The sequence below is a fragment of the Fundulus heteroclitus genome, chromosome 22 (genome assembly GCF_011125445.2).
Source record: "Fundulus heteroclitus isolate FHET01 chromosome 22, MU-UCD_Fhet_4.1, whole genome shotgun sequence".
Lineage (NCBI taxonomy): Eukaryota > Metazoa > Chordata > Actinopteri > Cyprinodontiformes > Fundulidae > Fundulus > Fundulus heteroclitus.
This window is the reverse complement of record NC_046382.1, coordinates 29,902,164-29,928,051: the sequence shown is the minus strand read 5'-3', so window position 1 is coordinate 29,928,051 and position 25,888 is coordinate 29,902,164. Positions and strand designations below refer to the sequence as shown.

The window sequence follows — 25,888 nt, the reverse complement described above, 5'->3', positions numbered from 1 at the left end:
ACGCGCCGCTGGCTGCGCTGTCATGGAGCTGGTTAAAGAGCCGGGGAACAAGCCCGGCGCTGGGCTTTATCACCCAGGGGCCGCTTTTACGCGGCCGCTCCGCTGCCTCCCACTCATTAAAGCCAAGTTCTCGGTCTCAGATGAGCCCGAAGGAGAGATTGGGGTTGGTTCGTTTCCACACCCCCTCCTCAATAGAGTCTAACTTAAATGTTTGTTATTCTGCATTTCTACTCACAATAGCGACCGACGGGTGGTTTATGAATGGAACCGGAGGCCGTTTAAACAACAACAACAAAAATGTCTTTAGTCTGTCAGCAAGCGGGCCTGCGTCTTTTAGGAAGGCGCAACAGGAAATTTCACAACTTTGCCTCAGATTTGACAGTTGCAGAGAGAACTCAGTTTGTTGTCCATACATCTCAAGAGCTCTAAATTAGACTTCAGACTAATTCATGGGATATGTTCCTGATTTGAAAAGATTACCCATGACTAAAAAGTCAACTACACCACTTAGATGCTGGCCCAATCCTTGTGTGTGTTTTAAATGCGTTAAATTGATATTGGAATCAGCCTATTCTCCCCTCAGATCACGATCAGCAGTCCAAATGTTCAAACAAATCTTGCAGGTGTACCTGAATGTAGATCAGAATATCATATTTTTCTTCAATTCAAAGTGCCAAGTTTGTATAACGGTGCAATTTAATCTAATCTAGATCTGTCGCTCACAGGGTGATCTACTTTGTATTGAAACGTATAGATGGTTGCATACACGTTATAAAGAGAAAACTGTTGCCCCCTTTATTCTCTGACTCAAACTAGACTTGTCCTGTTTCAGATCCCTTAGGATTACAAAAGTGTTTGACTGAATGACACACAGATGTTTTTTATTTGAAAGTTAGAATGAAACTTACCGTGAGATTACTATGTCGTGTTGTCACTGCTTTGTAGGCTTCTGCTGATGGTGGCATCGCTTTTGAAATGCCCTGTAGGCTAATTCACAACAGCCGAGTTGCTTGGAGGCACATCCATGGATGTATTAGGCTGACAGCTGAAACACGCTGCTCCCTTGTGTGGTTATAACGGGGGGAAAAAATCAAAAGATATCAGCAAAGAGATGAGAATCGTGGATCTGTTTTAGCAGCTGGCACAATTTCCAAAACGCCCGATGATTTATTTATTTATTTTTGGTGCTAAATATGTGTTTCAACCCTAGAACTAAAACTAAAGACCTTAGTGGAGATGCTCGCTGAAGCCCTGCACCACGTGGGCTGAAAGGCAACTCAACAAGGAGGAGTTCCCTGCCACAAAAGCAACGTTTAAAAAAGAAAAAATACATATACATATATATATATTTTTTTTGTCATTCAGTTGGGGAAAAGGATCTTAACTGGAGAGATGTGCTGTGGTCCTGTGAAACTCAATGCACAGTTTATGGCCAAAAATGACCGCTGTTCCATTTGGGGGGGGGGAACGAGGACGTTTGCAAAGCTGCGAACAACGTGCCAACGGTGGAGCCTCGGGGTGGCAGCATCAGGCTGTGTGGGTGTTTTTGGCGGAGGAGGGTTTTGTGAACTTCACAATTACAGATGGTGTCAGGCGGAAAGAACGTTGTCTGAAAACATTGAAGCGGCGTCTTAAAATATCAGCCAGGACTTTGAAGCCTGGGCAGAAGCGGGTTTTTCCGTGACCTTAAAGTACTTCTTGATTCTGAGATCATACAAGTTGCTAAATGTTAGAAAGTTCACATATTATTATGACCTGAGGAAAAAAATAAAATAAAAAATTCGATGAAAAATTGGATTTTTAAGGCTTTTTAGCTCAAGGCTCATAAAAAAATGTTGCATGACCAATGACGTAATTCGTGGGTAGGCGTTGATCTGTTGACATGGTAACAAGATACTTGATTGCAAACTCGCTTTCTCAAACACAAATAGACGGATTAAACATGGCTAAAAAGTGTGTGGCTTATGGTTGGTCAAATACCAACAAGGATAATGTCTCTTTACACACATTTCCGAACCCAAAAAGTCCCGGTGTCTCCTCACTCATCGCGCAGTGAAGCGGAGAAATCTCGCCGTCATCACAGCAGTCTGCTGAGAAGCGACATGCTCTCTACACTACCTCTCTGCACGGCGCTGCTGTGCTGAGAGGTAGTGAACGATGCCAGACAATCGAGCTTCAACGAGATGTTTCCGTGTTTACCTCCGAACGGTCAGCCATGACCGCGATTATGAGCACCGATTCCAATTATACATTAGCAAACCATTCCGTTTATTCTCCTAAAATGTTTTTTTTCAGACTTACCCGAGTCGTAACAGACGCTTGCGCTGTCTTTCATGTTAAAATCATCACTCTGTGAATCACCATCTGAACTTCTCGTGGTGTACTTCATTGAACTCTCTGTAGCGTAGCCTGGGCAACGCCTACAAACTACGTCATCGACCCAAATTGTGAATTTTCAGCCTTTTAAGTCCTTAAAAAATACTTTTAACGGCGCAATCACGATCTTAATGCTACATTTTTTGAAAATATGGTCACTAATGCATGTATTTTCGAGTTGGTCGACCTCAGAATCAAGAAGTACTTTAAACATGCTCCTAAATTGGAAAGTGGTTGAAGGAAAACGGTGCCAGTGATTTTTTTTAAAGTGGCCATCACAAAATCCAAGCTTAGTCCCAACGAAGATAAGTGGGCAGAGCTGAATAGGTAACACGTTTTCTGCACCACGCACCTAGGAAATATTCTAATGATGAATTTATACAAAGATGACTCTATTAAGATGTGCACACTTCCCTATCAGAAAAACAGTTTGAAATTGGAGAGTACTGAGAGAAATTGGCTTTTTATGACGACATTGTGATCGGTTCAGGTGCCGGAGCGTGCTTTGATGGATAAATGGAGAGCTTGTGCTGTCTTCATTTTCTGTTTGATTCAAAACCACTACCTCTGATCAAAGAGAGCGCAACACTCTTTCTCATTTATGTGTTAGTTCTTAGAAAAACATCCTTTTGACTTAGTCATCATGTAAATCTGCAGCTCAGGCCAAATAAAACCGAACATCTGTAATGAGCAGGAAAAACCTGACCACTGTTTTGCTGGCCTTAAATGAATACTAATGCAAAACTAGTAGTTGATGTAAGAAATGACCCAATTAGTTGGTGACGAATCAGAATCTGGCAGTTTCTCACAGATTGACCATGATGGTGACGGGTCAAATACTGAAAAATCTTGTTTTCTTTTTCCTCTTTATTAAATTTATTAAATAAACTCCCTCAATTTTTGTTCTATAAAATTGTCAACCAACAGATTTAGCTCAGAGTCCCTTTCATTTCTAGTAGGAGAGTCGCATAAAGCTTAGAGACGTATACTTTGAGCCATTAATGTAAATGTTCTTGTAATGCCTTCTTTTTTTATCATTCTTTTTTTGTCAGATTTGAAAATGAAGATTTTAGAACTTAAGGATGTAACACACAAAAAAAATTTTTGTTTTATGTGCTACATCCTTAGTTAAAAAATGGAACGGCTCAAAATCAGAACGAGCTGATCAAGCCTGACATCTATTGTGTTTAATGCCCTTGGGGGAAAAAGATCCTCCGTTGCTGAGTTAAAAAAGAAAGAAACAAACAAAAAAACACTACCAATGTGTGTTTTTGCAAAGCCACTGGGCATGTTTGAATAATAATGGTGAGGAAATCCATATGTCTCCCAGTGTTGCCCATTAGCTGATTTACAAAGATAAGTTGATGGAGGGAGGAGGGCACATCTCCATTAGCATAGATAGAGTAATCAGGAAGTGGTAAGGTGGTATGCTGTGAGGGGCAGCTATTTTTAATAAGAATAGGTGTTACATCAGCCATGAACTGAAACTAAAGCACTGTAACAACTGGTTAGAGGAAACTATGGCTACGTTCGCACTGCAGCCTGAAGTGACCCAATTCCGATTTTTTTTTTATTTTTTTGTCCATATGCAATCTTTTCATGACAGTCTGAACAACACAGATTGGATTTTTTCAAATGCGACCCAGGCCACTTGGATATGTGGTCCTGAATCCGATATGTATCTGATCTTTTCAAATGCGACCTGTGTCTGTACGGCCAGGTCGCATTTATCTGACCTGTACGTCACTGATACTCAACAAACGTCACTATTCTGCATCCTGCTATGCAGAAGCGGGAAGAAAGACGAACCCATAGCGGACTACAATGAGAAGAGCACTCAGTGGAGAGAAAGCTCCGGTTAGAAAATAAATTAATGACCGCAAAATGCGCGCCGGCATTATAATCCATGTTTACTTCCTCAAACACTGAGGACGCTTGCTACGTGTGACGTCATCGCCTCCTCGACTACTCATGTGGGACACTTAAGTTGTATGAATGCAATTCACACAGAGGATCACATACAAGTCCCATATATTTGGAAATGTGAACAACCACGCAAAAAAATCGGATTTCACAAAAAAATGGGAATTGAGCATTAAGGCCTGCAGTGTGATCGTAGTCTATGAGAGATCTTTTGGTGATTCTTTGACATCGGCTAACGCTGGTTGGGTTTCTTCCTTTCAAGTGATCATGTGATTTGTCTTGGGAGGCAATATTGAACTTTGGAATTTATCTAAGAAGAAATGCAATGCAGGTTTTACAGTTTAGGGCAATTTTTATTTTTTTTATTTTTTGATGGGATACCTGGAAATGTGCAAACCCCAGATAGTATAATAGCAATATGCATAGTAGAGCAGCAGCATCTCAAAGTAGCTAAGACGTGTGCAAATGTATCTTAGTATCTGGGAGACGGTGTAAACCATTCATGATTGGATCAGAACTTGTGCAACCATTAGGATGTTTGGAAACAGTTATTGAGTCTGTAGAGAGCAGCAGAGATTGTAAAGTCTACCAGCAGCTGGGAGGAACGACCTGCAGAAGCGCTCCTTTGAGCATCTAGGATGCAACAGCTCCACGAATGGGGTGGCAGACTTCGTTGATGTTGACGATAAAGAGTATGGTTCAGGTGAGCACCCAGGTACTTATAGGGGTCCACTATCTGAACATCAGTTCCCTGGATGTTCCGCTGTGTCAGTGCGGTGGGGGGGTGCCTGTGAAAGGCCACCACTAGCTCCTTTGTTTTCCCTTAAACATGTCTGAGAAACCCAATACTAATTTCTGACGTTCCTTATAACCCAATGCTTATTTAATGCTTGGGATCGTTGCCTATCTAATGCTTACCTTCACCAAATGCAAGCGTAGTCTGAGTCCTGCTGCCGAACACCCCCCACCTGGATACTCGCTTTCGTTCATTTTCCTTTGATGATAGATTTTTATTGATTATCTTTTGGTAGTCTATTGCTGTCTGACTGACATCTCCTCCAAGCGCCCGGATCTGCTTGACAGGAAATTAGTAACTTATTCCAAGGCAGGTTTTCTTCAATGACGAGTGAACTCTATGCGGTGGTTCCTTAGCTCTAGGACGGATGTGACGCATGCTGCCATATTTCTACAGCATGAAGTTCCCGCCCTAGAGAGGAGAGCGTGATGCAGTCGATTAGAGACACTTTGGGTGACTCAGCCTTAGTTTTTATGAAAGGTTTTTCCACAAGAGCAGCTGTTACCGGACACACTCTGAAAGTCCTAACTCAAGACTCCTCACATAACGCAGTGGCAGCACATTAGACTGGTGCACCAAATCTCCCTCATTACACCCCAGCTGTCGGTTTGGTTGGCACCCTGTCTGACGAGAGCAAACATGCTGCAGAGGGACGGCATGGAGGGCAAACCGTCTCTGAGGAGGCTGGTTTGGGTAATAGGCGCTCTGCAGGGCTGACCTTAAGGTAGGAGGATATACAGTTTGTGTCCAGGGTGTGTGTGGTCTGCAGAGATGTTAGCGGCTCTTTTCCTGACCCGAGACCTGTACAAATCCTGGATGGAAGGAAGGTCAGCCCTACTGTCAAACTTGTATTTGCATTATTTTTTTCTTTTAATTGTTATGTAAGCCTACCTGTATAGCACTTTGTTTGTTTTTTTAAAAGCACTACAGACCTACTTGTTCATAATAGTTTGGACCAGTCCTGTTTTGTGGATAAGTCAAAACAATTAGTGATGGATGTGCACTAAACAAGCTGAATAATGGCGGTGTAGCTGCTGTGGAAGGTTGGTACTTCTTGAGTTGCAGCAGGAAGCCTTCTGCCAACATCGCCTGTGTGTGAGGACCTCAGTTTCTCTTCGGGCCCAGAAGTGATCCACAGCAGTGTTGTTGGGGACGGTGAGGGAAGGCAGTGTGGGGAGTGTACTCCGGACGTCCGCCGTCATCTCCACTGTCCTGAGTGCGTTAAGCTCCAGGGGGTTGTGACCGCACCAGAGGACCAGCCGACCCACCTCCTGTGTATGCAGAATTGTCACCATCCTGTATCGGATCAATGATAACAGTGTCGTCTGCAAACTCCTGGAGTTTCACAGACAGCTTCAGGACAGTTTGGCGCCTGTTAATCTCCTGTGGTGGCAGTAGTACATAACAGTCAGGGGCCAAATAGTACAGTAACTTAGATGTTTTTCATCACACATGATTGCTTATACATTTGAGTTCTTGTTATGCAACAGGGCTCAAATGTAGGCCAGACCTCACATTAACAAAACACAATGATAACATTTAAGGTGAGTGCCTTACAAGTAATTATTAATTTAATAGTCCACTAATTATTTTTAGTTATTAGTACTAACTGATTATTTATTCAGTTAGTCTACTAATCACAATCATTTTTTTGAATGATCTCCGTCATCACTTCAGTTGCTTGTAAAAATATTTTGACTCACTTGTTGTAGTCTACACACCTTTGAATTCCCCTTAATTGTCTGTTGTTGCCACTATCCTTTATTTATTATTTATTTATAAATGATCCTCCATGAAATATTGATTTTAAATTTTACTTATTTAATTTATTTTTAATATTCTGTCTGTCTGTCTGTCTGTCTGTCTGTCTGTCTGTCTGTCTGTCTGTCTGTCTGTCTGTTAAAACATCAAATAAAGTTCCAAATGTAATAAGAAACTAAATCTTTCGCCCCTCAAGCTTTTCACATGGCTAAAGGTTTCCAAAGATTGTAAGACGGGGAGCATATCGACATGTTTGAACTGCTCTGTGATTTAAACCGTCCACTCCTGAGTGAAATATGGTAAGACTCAGCAATGTTTTATAACTAATAATAATTTCTAAACGATGCTACAACGCTTGAAATTTTGCGTCACCGTTTTTTCATCATCAATATTGTTGATTACGTCGACTAATTAATGAAGCCCTACTTTAAACCTTGCTTCTATGCTTGAGGTTCTTATTTTGAAATAAGAAAAGGAATAGTTCTTAGGTTGCTCTGTTGTGTTGGCATCCTTGACCGAAGGAAAAAAAAATACTGCTCGTTTGCCTGGCCAACAACACTAGCTTAGAAAAAACTGGCTGACGTCGTGTTTAGGTGTCTTTTAAGCTATACGACCAGCCATGTTTTTCCTCCCAGAATATAATTTTCCAGAAAGTTGTGTTTTACCATGGCCGTTTCTTGTGCGTTTGCTCTGTGGGGTTGAAAACAAGGCTTTTTCTGTAAATGACATCTGCAGACACTAAGATGTTCCTCTCCTCCCACTGCTGGGGTGCTAATGTCTTATCTGCCAAGTGAAGAACAGATGCTTCCATCTCAAATATAAAAACTCTGGATTTTGAGCAATAAAACTATAATCGCTGATTTTGTAATCGTGACTACACATTATAAGTTACGGAAAGCTGTAATGTGATTTATTTACAGCCTGGAAACCAATACAGAATGCAGTCACTTCAGCGTAACAAGAGCAAATAAGACTGAATGAGAGCAATAGAGAAGTAGACGGTTTTCTGGAAAAGATTGCCAAGATTGTTAAAATGTTTTGCCTACAAACCAGCTATCAACGGTTTGTGAGCATATTGAAAACCGAGCAAGAGTTTAACCATTAGCCACTACTGGCAGTAAAGTTGGGATCTGCTTACAGTAAGTCACAAAAATGAGAAGATCAGATGTGATTTAGACTTTTGCCCTGGAGACTTGTGACTTGACTTAGGCTTGTGGTCTTATAAACAATCTTTTATCTCATTTGTTAAATGGTGAAAGCCAGCCAGTTTGTAAGGTAAATACCATAGCAGCTCTGACAGGTTTACTTAAAGAGTCCTTTTGGTTATTAGCCAATGATTTTTACTCACTGGTAAATTATGGCTCTTAATGGGTTGTTACGATACAGAAATTTTAAACTTGATACCAATACCAAGATACTAATTCTAAAAATACTCAATAGCATTTTTGGTTCCACGGCTACATTTGTTGAAGGCACAGGGTTATTTTTGACCAAGAATAAGAAAATTATTTATTATTAGCCAGCCTTCAATTGGAGAAATGTATACTTTAAATGTCACGTCCTTGTTTGGCAAAACAGTAGAGCAGGTAATACTAATAGTGTTTATTACATTTTTAATAATAAATATTATTACATACGTCCTTTATGAAGTATGTGCCTTTGATTCAGTCATGCTGTTTTTATTTTGTTATAATTTCTTACCTTAAGGGTGAATTTGCTGATGATGCAATTGAATTATACTACTGTGGGATAGTCCGTCCGTCCGTCCGTCCGTCGTCTTCCGCTTATCCGGGGTCGGGTCGCGGGGGCAGCAGCTTCAGTAGGGAGGCCCAGACGTCCCTCTCCCCAGCCACTTGGGCCAGCTCCTCAGGAGGAATCCCAAGGCGTTCCCAGGCCAGCCGGGAGACATAGTCCCTCCAGCGTGTCCTGGGTCTTCCCCTGGGCCTCCTCCCGGTGGGACGTGCCCGGAACACCTCTCCAGGGAGGCGTCCAGGAGGCATCCTGACCAGATGCCCGAGCCACCTCAACTGGCTCCTCTCGACGTGGAGGAGCAGCGGCTCTACTCTGAGTCCTCCCCGGATGACTGAGCTCCTCACCCTATCTCTAAGGGAGAGCCCAGACACACTACGGAGAAAACTCATTTCAGCCGCTTGTATCCGGGATCTCGTTCTTTCGGTCACGACCCAAAGCTCGTGACCATAGATGAGGGTAGGAACGTAGATCGACCGGTAAATCGAGAGCTTCGCCTTTTGGCTCAGCTCTCTCTTCACCACAACGGATCGGTACAGCGCCCGCTTCACAGCAGACGCTGCACCAATCCGCCTGTCGATCTCCCGCTCCATCTTCCCCTCATTCGTGAACAAGACCCCAAGATACTTGAACTCCTCCACTAGGGGCAGGACATCCTCCCCAACCCGGAGAAGGCACTCTACCCTTTTCCGGTTCAAGACCATGGTCTCGGATTTGGAGGCACTGATTTTCATCCCGGCCGCTTCGCACTCGGCTGCGAACCGCTCCAGTGAGAGCTGTAGATCACGCCCTGATGAAGCCAATAGGACCACGTCATCCGCGAATAGCAGAGACGCAATCCTAAGGCCACCAAAGCGGATCCCCTCAACACCTTGGCTGCGCCTAGAAATTCTGTCCATAAAAGTTATGAACAGAATCGGAATATGACAGAAATTCTTCTGTCACTGTGGGATAGATAAATGTTAATTCCATCCATCCATCCAGCCATTTTCAAACCCGCTTAATCCCTCATGGGGTCGCGGGGGGTGCTGGTGTCTATCTCCAGCGTTCACTCGGCGAGAGGCGGGGTACACCCTGGACAGGTCGCTAGTCTGTCGCAGGGCATGTTAATTCTAAACTAAAATATATTGTGATTGAAAACAAAGATGGATCCGGTGCATACAAAACATATTGTTGAAGTGTAAAGAAGGATCTGATCCATGCAAATGTACTCAGCAGCAGCCCTGTACAACTCCTGTCTTTTTGGTGATTTAGCGTCGTATTTCCTTTAGTGGTCAACTACAGCAGCTGCGGGTTGCTACTTTTCCTGCTCTGATTGTCAGCTCCAGTATGGCGCCACTATAACCTGTTTTATAATTAGTTACATTAGCCTCCAATAGCTTCATAACTAAACAGAAGTGTGGGGGTTCCCTGGTTTGTTTCATTGTTTCTCTATATCATAACCTGACTCCGGCAGATGGATTTGCTCCGCATATCCATCTGGAAACCTTTTGTTGAAGTAATTTTGGGAAGGGGCGAAAATACTGGTTAGCTGATTGGCCTATGTTGGTGCTAGACAGACCAATTAAACCAATCAGATCAACGAAGCATATGACATACTAACAGCGACGACGAAAACACAACCACAAGCTCTTGCCGAAACCAGTCGGGAGAAGAGCAAAAACATGTTTTCCTCTGAGAAAAGCCTCCAAAGCAGTGTTTTGCTCTTCTTTCAGTGAAGAAATACTCTGTAATTCCGATAAAACTTGCTTGATAGCCACGCTAACGCTAGTTTCATCGGCTGAAGCCGCCATGTTCTTTAGACCTAACTGTCGCGCTTCTCGTTGCGTCACACCTCAACCCGCCTCAAAGCCAACGCTGATTGGACGTTCGTTTGGTGAACTGCTCCAAATTTTCTTTAACGGAAAGTAGCCAGACTGATCTGCGAGTGAAACCTTGTGTAGAAGCACGTCTCGACAAGGGAGCTCAGACCGACAGAACCAGAACCCCGTCATTGGGCTGTCCGTGCCCGTGAAACTAGGGCTTAAACAGACTGGGTTAGCTTGCCTCGTCCGGGAGGTTCACTACTTCACTGCAAGAAGTTTACCGAGCTTTTTTTACATTACTCTCAAACATCAGCGTCGTAGTGTTAGCTTGTAGCATTAGCGTAGCGTGTGGCATCGTTTAGTTCTTATCAGTCTGCCTTTATTGGGAAAGTTCCTCTAAACCAGTCTTGTGTGCTTGCCTTGTCGATCGAAAAGCGTTTTTTTTTTCTGGCTGTACTCGACATGTCAGCGGAGTTGAAACTTCCAGCAGCAGATCATTGTTGAGATGTGCAGCTGCAAAGAGGCTGAGCATCTGCAGCGCTCCAGAGAGACGTGCAACAATTAGGGAAAATGTGAGCGGTTGTCTTCAACATAACGTGCAGCTCTATTCTCATCTTATGAGCTGGATGTGTTGTTACAAACCTCTCATAAACACAGTTAAAAACACATGAAAACGTAAGCCCATCCCTAAAAGCATGTCTGATATCCCAGAGAAATGAAATAAAACATCTAACCCTAACCGTACTTTCCCCTCCTATGCTTGTGGCGACTTTTCTTGCTCTTTGTAGTAAGGTTACCATTGCTCTCTCAGGTTGTGGAAACGCTTTGAGGTGGTGAGATACAGGAAGGGACCCATGGCGGGGGATGGAAACAAACTGGAGCTTCTTGTGGCGCAGTCAGCGCAGCGCTCGGATAGTTTTGTAGCTTACTTCAACCAGAGTTGAGTGAAACCTCAAGTCTGTTTTAATGATGAAAATGCTCCGCACGATCGCTTTATGGATTGCATAACGGCGTTGTGGTGTGCTTGAATCTGCTGAATCTACAGCACCGTAGAAGCAGGAAGGATCATAGGGAGAGATTATTAACATAGAAACTGATATTTCCCCCTGCCGTCTGTCAGCTATTGTGACTGCAGTAAAACACGGGCAAGCCACGGTGGGACGGTCCAAATGGAGTATTAGTCCAGACAAAGTCCAGGTTGCTTGCCCTGTGAGCGTTAAACGGTTTGGTGCTCTGGGTTTTAGATCTGGAAGAAATGACCTAAGTGTTAAATCTGCAGCTGATGTTAGGTTGGGTTGGCCCTCCCTCCACTACCACTACCTCTTTTTGTCTTGTTCATCTTCTTTTCCTGCGTTTCCTGCCATCTTTTCTTACAGCTTATTTTGCCCCGGCACGGGGTTTCTGTTGCCTCCTTCTGTCCCTTATATTTGCTTCTCTTTGTATGTTTTTACCTCTTCCTCCAGCTCCATCTGTCTTCCTCTGTTTGTGACGTCTACTTCTTCTCTCCCTGGTGACTTCCAGTGAAGGAAGGAAACAAGCCTCTCCCTTTCCCTTCCTCCTCAACACATGTCCCCGCTATAACTTCTGAGAAAACACACACACACACTGGCTTCATTACAACTCATTGTTTTCAGGGGATAATTCTGTACAGAACAACGCATCCAATAAAACTCTGAACAAATTGTCTTTTAAAGTTTTGGGGTGTTTTGTTCATTGTATCACGTGGGACTGTAAAAAGAACTATTATTAGGGTTTATCCAGCATTACTGGATAAACCCGGTGGGGGATTACCTCAGAAAGATTTTGGTTGTGTCACAAGTTGTGTTTCTGTTTAGCCTACCCGTCGCCACATCTGCTCTACATCCAAACTCTGACTCACTATTCGTGGTTGGATGATTCAAAATAAGAAAGAGAGAGAAAAAAAAAAGCTTGGAGTGTAATCTGTACCTAAAATATGAGTGCTAAGTGCTATGTCTGAAGGCAGTTCACCTCTGGAACGGTTAGGTGTATTTGTAGCTTTCACAATACTACCATCTTTTTTGAGGAAAACTTAGTCAGACAACTTTAAAAAAAAAAACAGGCTTTAGCATGTTGTTAGTCTCATTTTAGTTGACTGTAGTGACTGTATGTCAAAAACCTTCCAGGGTGAGCAATCCAAGAAATACAGATCTTTAAAACAGATGTCAAAGGAGGAAGTAAAGCCTGTTCCATCTTCCTGCCTTTCCGCATCCCCACTTACAATGCCTTGCAAAACTCTTAATTCCCCGTTTTATCTCCTAACGACCACAAGCATCAGTACGTTTTACAAAAAGTTTACGTGACGGACCAGCAGAAAGTAGTGAATGTCTGCGGACTGGAAAGAAAAGGTCGCAAGGCTTTCATATAGAAAAAAAAAATAAAAAGTGGGGTGTGCATATGTATCCCACCCACTTGGTGGATGGTGTGTTCAGGGTGATGAGCAGGGGGTCAGTTTTCCACCACAGATAGCATTTCACATGTTCCATTTTGGTCTAAGCTAACCAGAGCGCCCTCTTTTCACATGTTCACTACATCTCCTTCATGACCTCAGGTCACGTCATGCTAGGTTTGCAGTTCCGCCATATTTGTTCCATTTCTAGCTGTTGGATTGAACAGTGTTCCCCTCAGACGATATAGGCTTTATTATTTAAAAATGTTATGCCTTGGTCTATCACATAAAACCATCCAAAAGAGTGTTTAAGTTTGTATTTATGTGACAAAATGTTGATAGGTTCCAGAGATATGATTACTCTTTAAATGTAAGATATCAAGTAGAATTTATTCATTCAGCACTTTCACATACAGGAAACAGCCCATCTTCATGGGAAACAATTTGGTGAAAGTTTACAGCTGCTTATTAAAAGAATCAGCAGAACGTCAACAATGTAAGGAGAGGCAGTAGTTCCCACAGTTTGGAAGCCACCGTTTGAATGGCTCACTTCCTTCTGGTCCTAAAGTGTACAGGCGCAAAACAAATGACTTCTGACCTGAAAGACCCCAAGGTGTGGGCAGGGTTGTGAGTTAGATTAGGATCAGATCTGAGATGGACGAGGACCTCTAAAAGGCCACAATTTTAAAATGGACTATAGAATAAATGGGTAACCAGTAAGGTGATGCTAGTCTGTCCCGAAGCTTATTAGATGTGTTAATATTCTGTTTGGGTCTTATTATTCAATCCGTTCCGTTTTCTCTGTTCTCTATTATGATTTTTTGAACATTTACTTCACAGTAGTCTAGATGAGAAGGAATAAAAGGATAAATAATCATTTCAGTTATTTTTTTTATGCAACTTTGTTAACTTGGCAATGTTTCCCGGATGAAAGAAACTGATGATTTTAAAAAGACAAAGGTGAGTCAAACGTAACACCTGACTTGCTGGACAAAGGCCTAAATCTATTTTAATAATCACTTAACCAATGATTGATGCTAGATAAGCAGTCAATTTAGGAGGAGAGTTTATGGAGCTCCAACTGAATGAACAGCAGAGCTGAATATCATCAGCATAGAGATGGTACGATTCATTGTAAAACTGTTTTATGGAACCTACCGGGATAATATACACGGCACTGAGTGCTGAAGTAAAAATTACAGTATAGGAAAAATATCAGGGCAAACTGTCCTTAAATGCATTTGTGGTGCTTGTTCGTGACATGGACAGGCCTTTCAGTTTGTGTGTAAAATGATTTATAATATTTTATTGACATTTGTAGTCTCATCTTCTAGGCTTAATGTTTTGGAAACCTTTGGTCTGGATTGCAAGTTGGGCGTTCTCTGAAGATTGAATCTGTGATAATAAAAGGACAGGGCATGAATTTCCCTTAGTCAGCGATGCCTAGGAAGTGTTACGTGTTCCTTTATGTCCTGCACGTGTGTCACCAATTTGGACTTTAGGTTTCCTATATTGCTTCAAGTCCAAGATCTTCCTCTTTTTTTAAAAGCATGTTGTTGTTTTTTAGTACTGCTGTATTCTGATTAAATAAGAGGACATGAAAACTGCTGAAGCAGTTTATCAGTTAAAGCGTTACTCTAAATGATACCCAGCATGCATTTTTTTTTATGGTTCAGGCTTGGCTACCAGCTCTAAATCCAATTGACTCCCTTGGGTTATAAAGAAAACCTGAACTTTGAACTTGAATTTCTTTCTGTTTCTGTTCTTGTTTTCTTTGTTCTTTTAAGTCAAGCTTTCTTTCACTTCTGTGCACCGTTTCTGTGTTTTTCTCCTTTGTCTACCCGGCAAGTGTTCAGTCCTTTGTTCCTGTTTGGCCCTTACCCACAAGAGGCTTTGTAGTTGGTCTTATTATGATTATAGGTGCTGCCACTGATTTTCCCATCATTAGTTGCACAAAGCAGCTGCTAAACTGCACCTATTGTTTTGATTTGATATCAGCACAGGAACCGGAAATGTGTGTTGGTGTGCAGGCAGGCGAGAGACTTTGTTAGAACAGTTGTTTTGGGACACATGCTCGAGTCTCTGCAGTGCAGCTTTCTGTGTTTTTCCATTTTTACTAATGAAAGACACAATTGATTAATTTATTTGCTTTTTGATTGTGGAGGTCTTTGATTATTTGTTTAGAAAAAGGCCAAAACAGGAGAAATGCTGCTTAAATGGCAATCCACTACTTTTACATTAACTACACTACAGCAAGAATAAACATTGAGTTAATAGACTTTTGTCTTGGCTTTTTATGGCTTTTAAATGCAAAGACCATCCAAAAAAGGTTTGAGATCAGCTATTTGATTTGATTTTCTTATAGGGCCATGTTAGTTTGGATAGCATTTTCCACTTAAATAAACCGACTCTGTAGTATGGAGGGGGATCTGTGATGCTGTGGGCTTGTAACTATCAGAAGACATGCATATAGTTATAGAATGCATTACCTCATGGATAGAAATGGTTGTTTATTGCCTCTTTCTGCAGAATAATGATACAAAAAGTGGAAAGCTAACAGAAACTGTCCGTTGAGGTTAGCCCCTAGCTGTCTGACTGACAGGAAGCTGTGTCGTCCCGTGTTTCTCACCTTGTGCACTGCAGCCCTGAGCAGCTGGCAGTCGCGCCTACTTTGTCGTCAGCTAGGCATGCTAAGACGAGGCTGATGGCTGTGTTTTAAGAATGATAAAACATTGGGCCCCATTTATTATCCAGCTAACGCATTGGCCTTCCTCTAAACAAGACTGGGCTTTGCTAAATGTGGCCGGTGGTCTCGTCGTATTTTGTTATTGGAGTCCAGGTCTTCTGCTGAGGTTGACGAGAAAGAAAATCTACGTCGTTCAGCTGAACTTTTTCGTAGGACATTAGTCCTTTTAAATTTTTTACTGCGCACTGGCTGTTTCCTGCCACCAGCAGATAATATTGACATCAACAATCTGCCAATGCTCATATAAGTCGAGCAGTCAGCAGATAATTGATTTTTATATGAGCTTACGAACAGCGGATGGATTTCCCTCAGCAGAAGGACGGAAGATAATAAAACGGTTTGACTTGATCTGACATCTGAGATCAGATCAGAAGTTATTTTTTCTTTCTTTTGGGGGGGTGGGGTTCAGTTGTCACTTTTAAAGTGATGCACAATGAAGTTCGTTCAGCAAAAATCTCCTTTTATTATAATGAAATGTATCAGAAATGTAATTTAGCGTCAACATTTTTAAGCATAGCAGCAGGTTATGCTGCCAAAAAGTGGTTTTCGAAAGCACTGCTGCAAGCCCGAGCATTGAGCAACGAAGCAAAGATGGAAAAAGCATTAAACTCAGCTGCTTTTTTCCAGAGGAGTAAAGTGCATGTGTGCAGCCCCAATTACCTCAAAAGAGACGAGCTACAGGAATAAAAGATCCATAGGTGCCAGGTCTAGTCTCTGAGCTTCTTGTAGCAGTGATTTTGAGGGCTGAGGAGGGCAAGCAATTGCATATTTGTTGCAGAACTGAGCACTTCGGGCAAAGTGGGCTCCTTGCAGACCGTTATAGTTGACTGTTTTTCCTTTTTGGAGTGCAATAGTTAGCAATAGATGCTGGGAAAACCTCTTGCTTTTCCCCTTAAATGGACTTTGAAGCTGTGTGGGTTGTTTAAAGAGAACAGTGTTTCTGTTTGAAATGCTTTCAAATGCATGTTCATTTTTGTTTTCTAATTGGACTAAAGCAGAACAAAGTGACCGACTGGTCAAAATCCTTTTTGCAGGTTATTAAATGCATCTAAACATGTTTTTTCTTTAACACGCCTATGTTCTGAGTTTAGTAAAAACAGAAGAGGTTCGGGCACGTATGCTTTGACACTTAAAGCAGAATAATCATCAGTTCCTTTTTTTTTTCTGCTGGATATAACACTGCTCCTCTTTCAACAAACGTGCAGCACGATGTCTTTTTGTTTAGTGTTTTATGGAAGTCTATTAAAATTGCATTATTTATGTATAGCGTTGTATGGACCGGCATAAATCAATAATGAACCGGACTTTAAAAGCTTCATATGAAGGGTGTTAAGCATCTGAGCGAGGAGTTCTCCTGTTCATGCTGGCATATTTTTGTACTTGTATATTCTAGTTGATGGCCTGGAGAAATCATCTGTGGCCAGCTGTGACGTGGTGGTGGACAACACCTCCAGTACCCAGAATGCCCATGGGTCACGACAGCAGCGAGGCAAGCTGTCGACGCTGGGAAAGCTGTTCAAACCCTGGAAGTGGAGGAAGAAGAAAACCAGCGACAAATTCCAAGATCTCTCCAAAGGTAGGGTTTGTGAAATGTGCAGCTATGAGTGTTTTTGACTCTGGGCTAATAAATGGTCCTCTCCAATCAAACGCCTGGACAGTGTCACAGCTCCGTACCTTTATGGGGAGCACGAGGCATGAATTGGACGGCTGTAGCTCCCAGAAGAGCTTTAAAAGGAAACGGTTGCATGGTTTGTTTGTAATTCTTTCTGGTTTTATTCCTGAGCTGTTGGTCAGGAAATAAAAAGAGACAGAAGTAAATGGAAACACAAGAGGCTCTCTTTTTTTATATTTATATCTGGTTAGTGTAATATTTTGCTTTCTGATTTAGTCTGTGTAGGTTTGATGCTTGTTTCCAGGATAATTTACCAGAAAGAATCCTGGTTTCTAACCTTTCAAAATTTTTGTTAAAAATGCCCTGATTGTAAAATTTATTAGGAAGTCAACAGTGAAACTAACTTATTTATATGGATAGCGGATAGTTAGTGAGTGTTTTAATAGCTGGGCGATAACTCGATTTAACCAATTAATTTGAATTTACAATTGTTGTTAAGATTACATTTTTTGAAAATCTGCACTTTATTTTGGCAAATGCACTCATTGGGTTTCCATGAAGAGAATAGCATGCAAAGCTAAATATATGTTTAGGAAAATATATTGTCAAAATATTGTAAAGAGGAAACTTATTTAACCCTTATACAAGGCATTTTATTTTCCTCATTTACTTATTATTTGAAGTTAGTTTGAAGTTTTACGCGTAAAGTGAAGCCTGTTCTTAACTCATCGTGTAATACCACCAGCAGCAATCTTTTTGTTATACTGTCATTGTTTACAACTGCAGGGCCGCCATCTTGTTTTACTTTTAACTTGTTTAGTTGGACTTTGAATTCAGGTCAACTCATAGACAAATTACTTGAAATAACAGCAAGTTTTTAAAACAATTTCTTAAATGTGTTATTGTGAAACGAATAGGAGGAAAAAAACTGATTCATCGGATTTGGTATACTAAAATGGGAGATTTTATTTTGAAACCATATCGCCCAGCCCTAGCAGGGACCTCTGCATGAATTAAACTTACTGTTACACTAAAGAAAATACAATTTCTGAAATTACTTCTGTATTTCTGCAGGAAAATGTAAGGTTCAGCTACTCCCCCTTTACCACACAACTTGTCTGGATAGACTTTTGCATATTTCTGTACCTCCAACCTGACATGGAAATGAAGGGGACGGTTTTTGGTTCAGGGGCAGGACTTTATCAAATATCTGTGCTTTGTTGCCTTAATCCTGAAGTGATGCAAAAGGAACAGCAACATGTGACACAACTGCATCATTAAACCATTGTTGTTGATTTACCGTTTAGATGTTGCAGATGCTAAAAATAATATGAAGCATTTGATCTCCCTTAAGGAAGGTTAGGAGAACATGACATTGCAAATATAGTTAACCAGGAGGAGTGTTAATGCTCAGCAGCTGAAATATTAAAGCCCGCCAATCCAAGCTATGTTTTTTGAAGGGACGGGAATTTTCTTTAACCAGTGTCTGTGTAGTTTCCTCTTTTGCCAGTCTTAGCTGCTCACAGGCGCTCTCCTCTAACTCCCTCCTCCTCTTCATCATGTTTGGAGCCATTAGGAGCGGCAACACTTCCTGCCCATGCATTGTCTGACTGATGCACGTGTCCTCTAAAGTAGATCTTTGGGATTTTTCTGCTCCGGCACCAAATCGCTCAGTCTGGCAGCTTCCACTGCACACTTTGTCCCAGAATAGGATGCAGATTTCATAATGTTGAGCTCGCACAGTGTTAACACGTTCAAGTCCTGTGAGATTCTCATAAAATCCCAGGTGTGAGGAGACTCTGAGCCACACGTTAGACGGAAGAGACGAGCCTAACGATGTTGCAGCCATTGGCTTTGCACAAATGGAGCATTCTAATGTTTCTTTTTTTTCTTATCATGAGTTCAGTTTTTCTTCAGCTGTTGTTTCATTCCTTGTGCGCAGCCCTGAGTAATGTGTGTTGACGTTGTTTCTTTTTTAACTGCTAATTACGCATTCCCACAAAAGGTGACAGGATGACTCCTTCTGAGGCTGAATCATGAACTTTGTTTTCTTTCCACACCGACTTGGTGCTTAGATTTCTATACACCTCATCAAACTTTTCAGTGAAAAGGTTTAAATTAAACCCTCTGAAAGTCGTCGTCTACGTCCCCGCCGGCAGAACAGTTGATTTTTTTAAACTCCAGTAAAACTCATAATACTTCCTCAACGCTTGGGGGACAAAAGGCTTCAGCTAAAGGTCCGTGACCTGAATCGAAAGAGGCGGTGTCTAAAGCTGTTGTTTATTTTTCCTACATTTTAGCTGTTTTTCTAGATGCCCAAATAACCTCTTACCTTGTGATGACTGTAACAGTGCACTTGTTTTATGGCATGTCAGGGAATAATGAACCAAGCTCCTATCTTGTAATTTGAGAAGCTGAAATCAAAGATGGTTTGACGGGAAATTGAAATCTGCACAGATGCTCTGATGGAGAAAAATGTCTTTTTATGATCCTCTAAATGGTCCTAAAAGACAGAACAATGTTCGCCAACAGAACGACTGGGTCGTGATTGAAGTGGTGATTTCAGAATAACCCTTTTACAGATTGCTGTGTAAGCTGTTGCTTGTGCCAAAATAAATCTTTAGGAGGAGAGCATTTTACGTGTCTTCACTGAGCTCCACATTCATCTTGACATCTTTTAATGTTTCAGTTCTAGAGAGAAAAATCTCCACCAGGCAAACAAGAGAGGAGCTCATCAGGAAAGGGGTCCTCATCCCCGAACAAGGTTCGTCTCCTTTCTTCATGTGTTTATTGTCTAAGTGTGCCGCCACTGTTGTTGGCGCTATTGCCTCGCAGCAAGAGTCCCAGGTTCAAATCCCAAACGGACCTTCCCGTTTGCTCTTTCTACGCTCTCCCAGTGGATGCATGTGTTTTTTCCCAGGTTCTCCGGCTTGATCTCCAAGGCTAAAATTTATGGCGGGAGGTTAACCTCCTGCCATAAATTGCCCTTAGGTGTGAAAGTGCGCGTGGTTGTTTTGTCCTGTGTGTCTTTGTTGCCCTGGTAACTGCCGGCCTGTCCAGGGCGGGCCTGGAGATGGGGACCAGACTCTTATGACACTGTAAGGTTCCTGCAGGTAAAGAAAAGGGATGAATGGTTTATAAACACGCTAAATGAATAATATCATGTGGACTAAAAGTAGAAAACAACAAAATTTTAACTTTTTTTATTACAGCCTTTCTTATTGTTGGGAATTTATAGGTGAAGATTAAAGGATATGGTAAAAAACATGAAGGTTTTATTTGAAATGTTATTTGTTTGGAAATGTACTGGGTAAAAATATCAAGATTTCTTTAAAAGAGATACAAGATGAGAGTATATTGTTTATGTTGTACTATAATTATACTTTTATGTATTCCAGTAGGCTAATTTTCAGCTCTTTTTCATATTTATCTACAGCTGTTTGTTAAAAATGTGCCTGTGAGAGATTTGGGATAAAGCACTGATTCTTTTTAGAATTACTTTATGAAAAGAAAAACAAAATATTATTACTGGCCCATATTGCCCAGCCCTATTTACATGATTTTTTTTAAAGCCATGCTTTTTCTAATACTTCAGAAAACTATTAACATTACTTTGTTCAATATCTGTATAATTGCCTCTTGTTGAAGTTAATGGAAATCTGTGACAGCAGCATACATTCCTCTTTTCTCAGATGAGCCGATCAGTAGTGAAAACCTCAACGGCCACGCGTCGTCCAGTTTGACCCCAGAGGAAGTCAAAGTGGACATCGAGTCTCCTGAAGCCCCAGCTGAGGGACCAGCCGCTGGACCAGTCGGCACAGAGGGAAAGACATCAGGTTGATGTTTCTTCTTGTTTCCTATTTAAGTTGTTGTGCTGCTCTGGCCTGTAGTGTTCAGGGAATCCCATCTCTGCTTCTGTTGACGGTTCATACTGGACAGGACTCATGTTTCTCCTTGTTTTCAACCTACATTTACAGCGGTTTCTATTGTAGAAAATAACTACTTTTCTAGTTTTCAGATAAAATAAGCATGGCTGTTGGTTGTTGTGTATTTAAATCATGTTTAATAAGTAAAGAGAATTTTTGGCCAGTCTCAGTGTTGTTTGCACAGCTCTGATCTGCCAATACTGATTTTAGCTGATGCTGACTTTTTTCTAAGGACTATTAATAACGAAATTCTTATTTTTCTACTTCCTGACTAAATTAAACTTTTAATAAAAATAATAATTGTTTTTCAGGGTTTAAAAGCCGTCTCAGTTTGCTTTCCACAGGCTTCTTACGTCTTTTGTGCTTCTCAGATTTCATTTTGAAGCAACTCTGATGCTGACAATAGCAGACTGAATCTTACCTTCAGTAACAACTTCCAAAATAACGACAGATTTTGGCAGCAAATTGATGCATTGGATCCATTTCCAATTAGCCAGTCACCGATTATGTCAGGTCAAGGTTAAAATCAGACCGTTTCGGTCACCAGGCATTTTCTCAGTGCGTCTCGCCTAACAAACGCTTAGCACAGAAGGCTAAAATCAACTAGGCAGAACTTATTGGGTCATCGGTACCATAGCTCCTCTGTTCCAAACAAACTACTAGAACCAGTTGTGTTGCTAAGCTGTTTAAGGTTTTCCAGAATTTATCGTTTCAGCTGTTTTCACAGGGTTCCTTTGCCTTTGGATATGCGTTTGTTTTCTAGCTGACCTCTCGGCGGGATCAATGAGCAGGTCTAATGTGCTCCAACAGATAATGCCATTACATCAGGCTGCAGCATGGATCCACAGTCCGAGCAGTGCAGGATCTCCTCCTCCTAATGCTTCCCACTCTCTTCGGACCGATGCTGCTTAAGTGTTGTGCTGTTTTTATCTCAATTGGGTTAACATTGAACCTGTAGCAATTTGCCAATAGTCAGAAAGCCAAAGGGAGCGAATTTGGCGAATAAAGCAACAGATACCATAATACTGGAAGCTGGGAAAGCAATGCCCATATGTCATCCATCAAAGTCTATTTAAAGGCTGCAGCTCTTTTATCAACACCACCTGTCGGGCTCTATTTTTTTTTTTTTCAGCCTGCGGTTGCCTGCTAGCCAGTTTGTGCATCTCTTGGCAACAATGTGCTCCTCTTTTCTTGCCTCACTCTCCGTTTAGTTCTCTAAATTCTGCACCTTTTCCTTCCTGCTTGTTCTAAACTACTCAGAGAAGAGCGTTACTAAACCTCCTGGCCGGACAAACCAGGTGCGGCCTCGAGACGCTCCAGCTAAAAAACAGCAAACTACCGCTGTGGCCACTGCTGGGAGAGCTGCTGGCAGCACCACCGCCGCCACCGCCGCTGCAACCAGGCACAAAGAAGGTGCCTCAGGAGCTAAAAAGACAGCTAAGGCCACAGGAAAGACCGCCACGTCCACACAGGCTAAAGCTAACCCACGGCACACTAACACCGCAGGTCGAGGGGTTGGTAAGTTCAGCTGGCTGAGACTGAAGCCTGTGGCCCCCTGAGTCTTGCTGCCTGTCTGCTACCCTGCATGGAAAATACGTTTGTATCCCTAAAGAACAAATTAAGAAACTGGGCCCTCTATATGTCAACCTACCCCTGTTAACCATGTGGCGCATGTACACACCTTCCGGTACTTACAGTGTTTTCCCATTTTGCCGCGCTGCAACAACAAACTTCAGTGCATTTCCGTGGGATTCTATCTGATGGACAACACGAAGGAGCTTTTCAGTGTAGAAGGAAAAGGATACATGACTTTTTTCCTATATCTATCTATCTATCTATCTATCTATCTATCTATCTATCTATCTATCTATCTATCTATCTATCTATCTATCTATCTATCTATCTATCTATCTATCTATCTATCTATCATCTATCTATTATCTATCTATCTATCTATCTATCTATCTATCTATCTATCTATCATCTATCTATATATATATATATATATATATATATATATATATATATAGAGAGAGAGAGAAATAGATAGATAGATAGATAGACTTCTAGATCTATAGACATTGTAACTTTGGAGGAGCTGCAGGGTTCTACAGCTCAGGTGGAAGGAATGGTCCACAAAACTGCTATTAGTCAGGCACTGCACAAATATGACCTTTGTGGATGCAAAGATATCCCATAAGAAGTCTCTTAAATATCAAAGCAGGCCATGTAAGAATCACAGGTAGAAAGCTCAAATGAGACCAAAGTTGACCTTTTAACCTACATGCCATGTGAAAGAAAGTAAAACTAAGCTGCGACACACCATTCCCACATTGGCGCATAATGATGACAGCATCATGCTGTGGCGAAAGACAGGGAAGATGGGTAGGGTTGATGAATTGATGTGGAGATTCGCTGACCCTAAATACGGCCAGAGCTCAGTGGGATGGTTTAGATCAGAGCAGAATCACTTAGGATGGCATACCCAAAGCACACACCTAAGTCCATTAAAAAAGTCTGGGGCAAGGACATGACAATGAATGTTAAGGCTCTCTATTCAATCTGACTGAGCCGAAGCTATTTTGAAAATAAGAGCGGCAAAGAGTTTCAATCTCTAGATGTACAAAGCAGGTAGAGACTTCCCCACAAAACTTGCACATGTAACAGGGGCAAAATGGTGGTTCAAAAATGTGATTCTTCTAACTTGCTTTCACTAAGGGGGTTGAAACAAAACAAAAAAAACATTCCAAAGTTTTTTTAAACGGTGGTAAACCAATTTTAAACCATGTAATCTTTTTTTGGGCTTTTCTTACAATTATGCGCTACTTTGTGCTGGTCTGTCACATCACATCCCAGCAAATCACACTGGAGTTTGTGGTCATAAAGTGAGAAAATCTGGTGTGTTTAGGGGTGTGAATAATCTGAAGGCAGCATTGAGTGTAAGTAAAGTCAAGCGGCTGTAAAAGCTTGTTTATTAGCCTTGACTGCATCCTTCTCCTAACAGAGGGGAATACCAGACTCTCAACTGTAGAAGTGTCATTTACGATTGCTGTTTTCTGCGAAAGCAGAAGTGTGTGTGTGTGTGTGTGTGTGTGTGTGTGTGTGTGCGCGCGCGCGCGTGTAGCAGCTCTGGAAACACTTCTATAGCACAATAATAGAATGCTAGACTAGCGAAACAGACCCGCGCTTACTGTTGTGAGGCCCGCTTATTTCATGCGACTTTAGGCTTCTATGTTATGGCGATTGTACTGAAACAACAATTTCCCTCTGGGATTATTAAAGTATTTCTGATTCTTTTTTCTAAAGTCGCTTGTAAATTTCATGAATTGCGGGTTGCAGTTTTTTTGGGTTGTTTCTGAGAGTGAAGTCGCTTATTTGGGCTCTAAAATAAGTAACGCTGCCACACTACAGACACAGTGAGTAAATATCCCTCCGCCTCATTACGCACTGGAGCGCATCCTGACATAGGAGCCGAGGGAGTAAAGGCAGAGAGAGCAACTCTGCTTGTATTTTCTGCAGTTTATGGTAGCAATAACAGATGATAACTGCTGAAAGTAGATTTGGCGGGGCAGATCACCATTTTGAGCAGAGATTGATTCTGAAGATGATTTTTTTACACGCTGATAAAATTGTAGAAACCCAAACCATAAACTATACTTTAATGCTTATTAATTTGTTGTCTTTTTTGTCTCTAAAATGTAAAATTAGTATTACTTTATATCGTAATGCTTAATACCATGTCTATCTTTGTTTAAACATTTTTATTTGTTTACACATTGTGTAAACATCAGGGCGTTATGATTAGTGATTTAGCCATTATAGGCCAGAGTTTAACATTTTATGGCACCAGAATTTTTTCATTTGAATCCTGAAAAGTGCTTGAAAATAAAAACTGAAAATATTTTTTGTACAAGCATGTTTATTACTAGTGTTATTTATTATAAAATTGCATATTAAAATGCCCAAATAGGCTTTACACTTTTAGAAATGACAAGATAAAATATGCGATTCATTTGCGATTAAAATATTTAATTGTTTGACAGCACTATATATATACATATATGCTTGTACATTATTTGGGTGGCTGGACAGAGCTGGAGTGTGATTAACTGGTTTAATGAAATCGTGTTCATGTACATGTCTAAAATTTAAACATCTTAAATGTATTCCTCTCTTGCACACAAAAACACCATGCATGCATTTGAAAACCTATTTTTTTTTTTTTTAAATGTGTCTTTTTCATTTTTAACCCTGAAACGATTGCCTTTCAGCATGGCTTTAAAAAGCACTCACTCTTTCAGGTTAAACTTGTTATGAAATGCACACGCAGCATCATTTATAAATCCTGATCAGATCCCTGCATGTCTGCATATTTGCTTTTTCGACAGTTAGCTACACTGTTTGCTACTGTGGAGTCACATTTATGATCCATGCCAGAGCGTTTTTGTTTTTGTCTGCGAAGATGCTACCTTTACATTGTACGAAAACTACATAGCACCTGCTGAGATGGCTAGTTTGACTTACTCTAAACCAAAAGGATGGCCACTTTGCTGTGGTTTTGGTATCCCTAAGACAGACCAGCATCCCTTTCAAAATGAACATTGTTTAAACCACTACATAGATTTTGACTGCTGCAGCCCTGTATGGAGAATTGGACAGTCGCCACAGCCTTCTTTAAAGTTCTTAATAGATTGCAATTATAATTTAAGCTTGTTTTACCCTTGCATTTATTCAGTTCTTAAAAAGCAACTAAATAGCAGCATTAAAAATGATGATGAGCATAGAGT

General features: G+C 41.3%; 1 protein-coding gene across 4 annotated transcripts in view; it reads left to right on the top strand.

Annotated features, from left to right (window-relative positions):
* The window catches only part of phactr2 (phosphatase and actin regulator 2), a 73,652-nt gene that overhangs the window by 31,473 nt on the left and 16,291 nt on the right, over positions 1-25,888 (top strand). For 3 of the 4 annotated variants that reach the window (XM_036126448.1, XM_012864993.3, XM_012864992.3), the window contains exons 2-5: positions 16,957-17,139; positions 19,865-19,939; positions 20,868-21,011; positions 22,362-22,619. In XM_036126448.1, coding sequence (XP_035982341.1) covers positions 16,957-17,139; positions 19,865-19,939; positions 20,868-21,011; positions 22,362-22,619 — 660 coding nt within the window. The remainder of the gene's footprint in view (positions 1-16,956; positions 17,140-19,864; positions 19,940-20,867; positions 21,012-22,361; positions 22,620-25,888) is intronic. The other variant, XM_036126449.1, reaches the window with a different exon arrangement.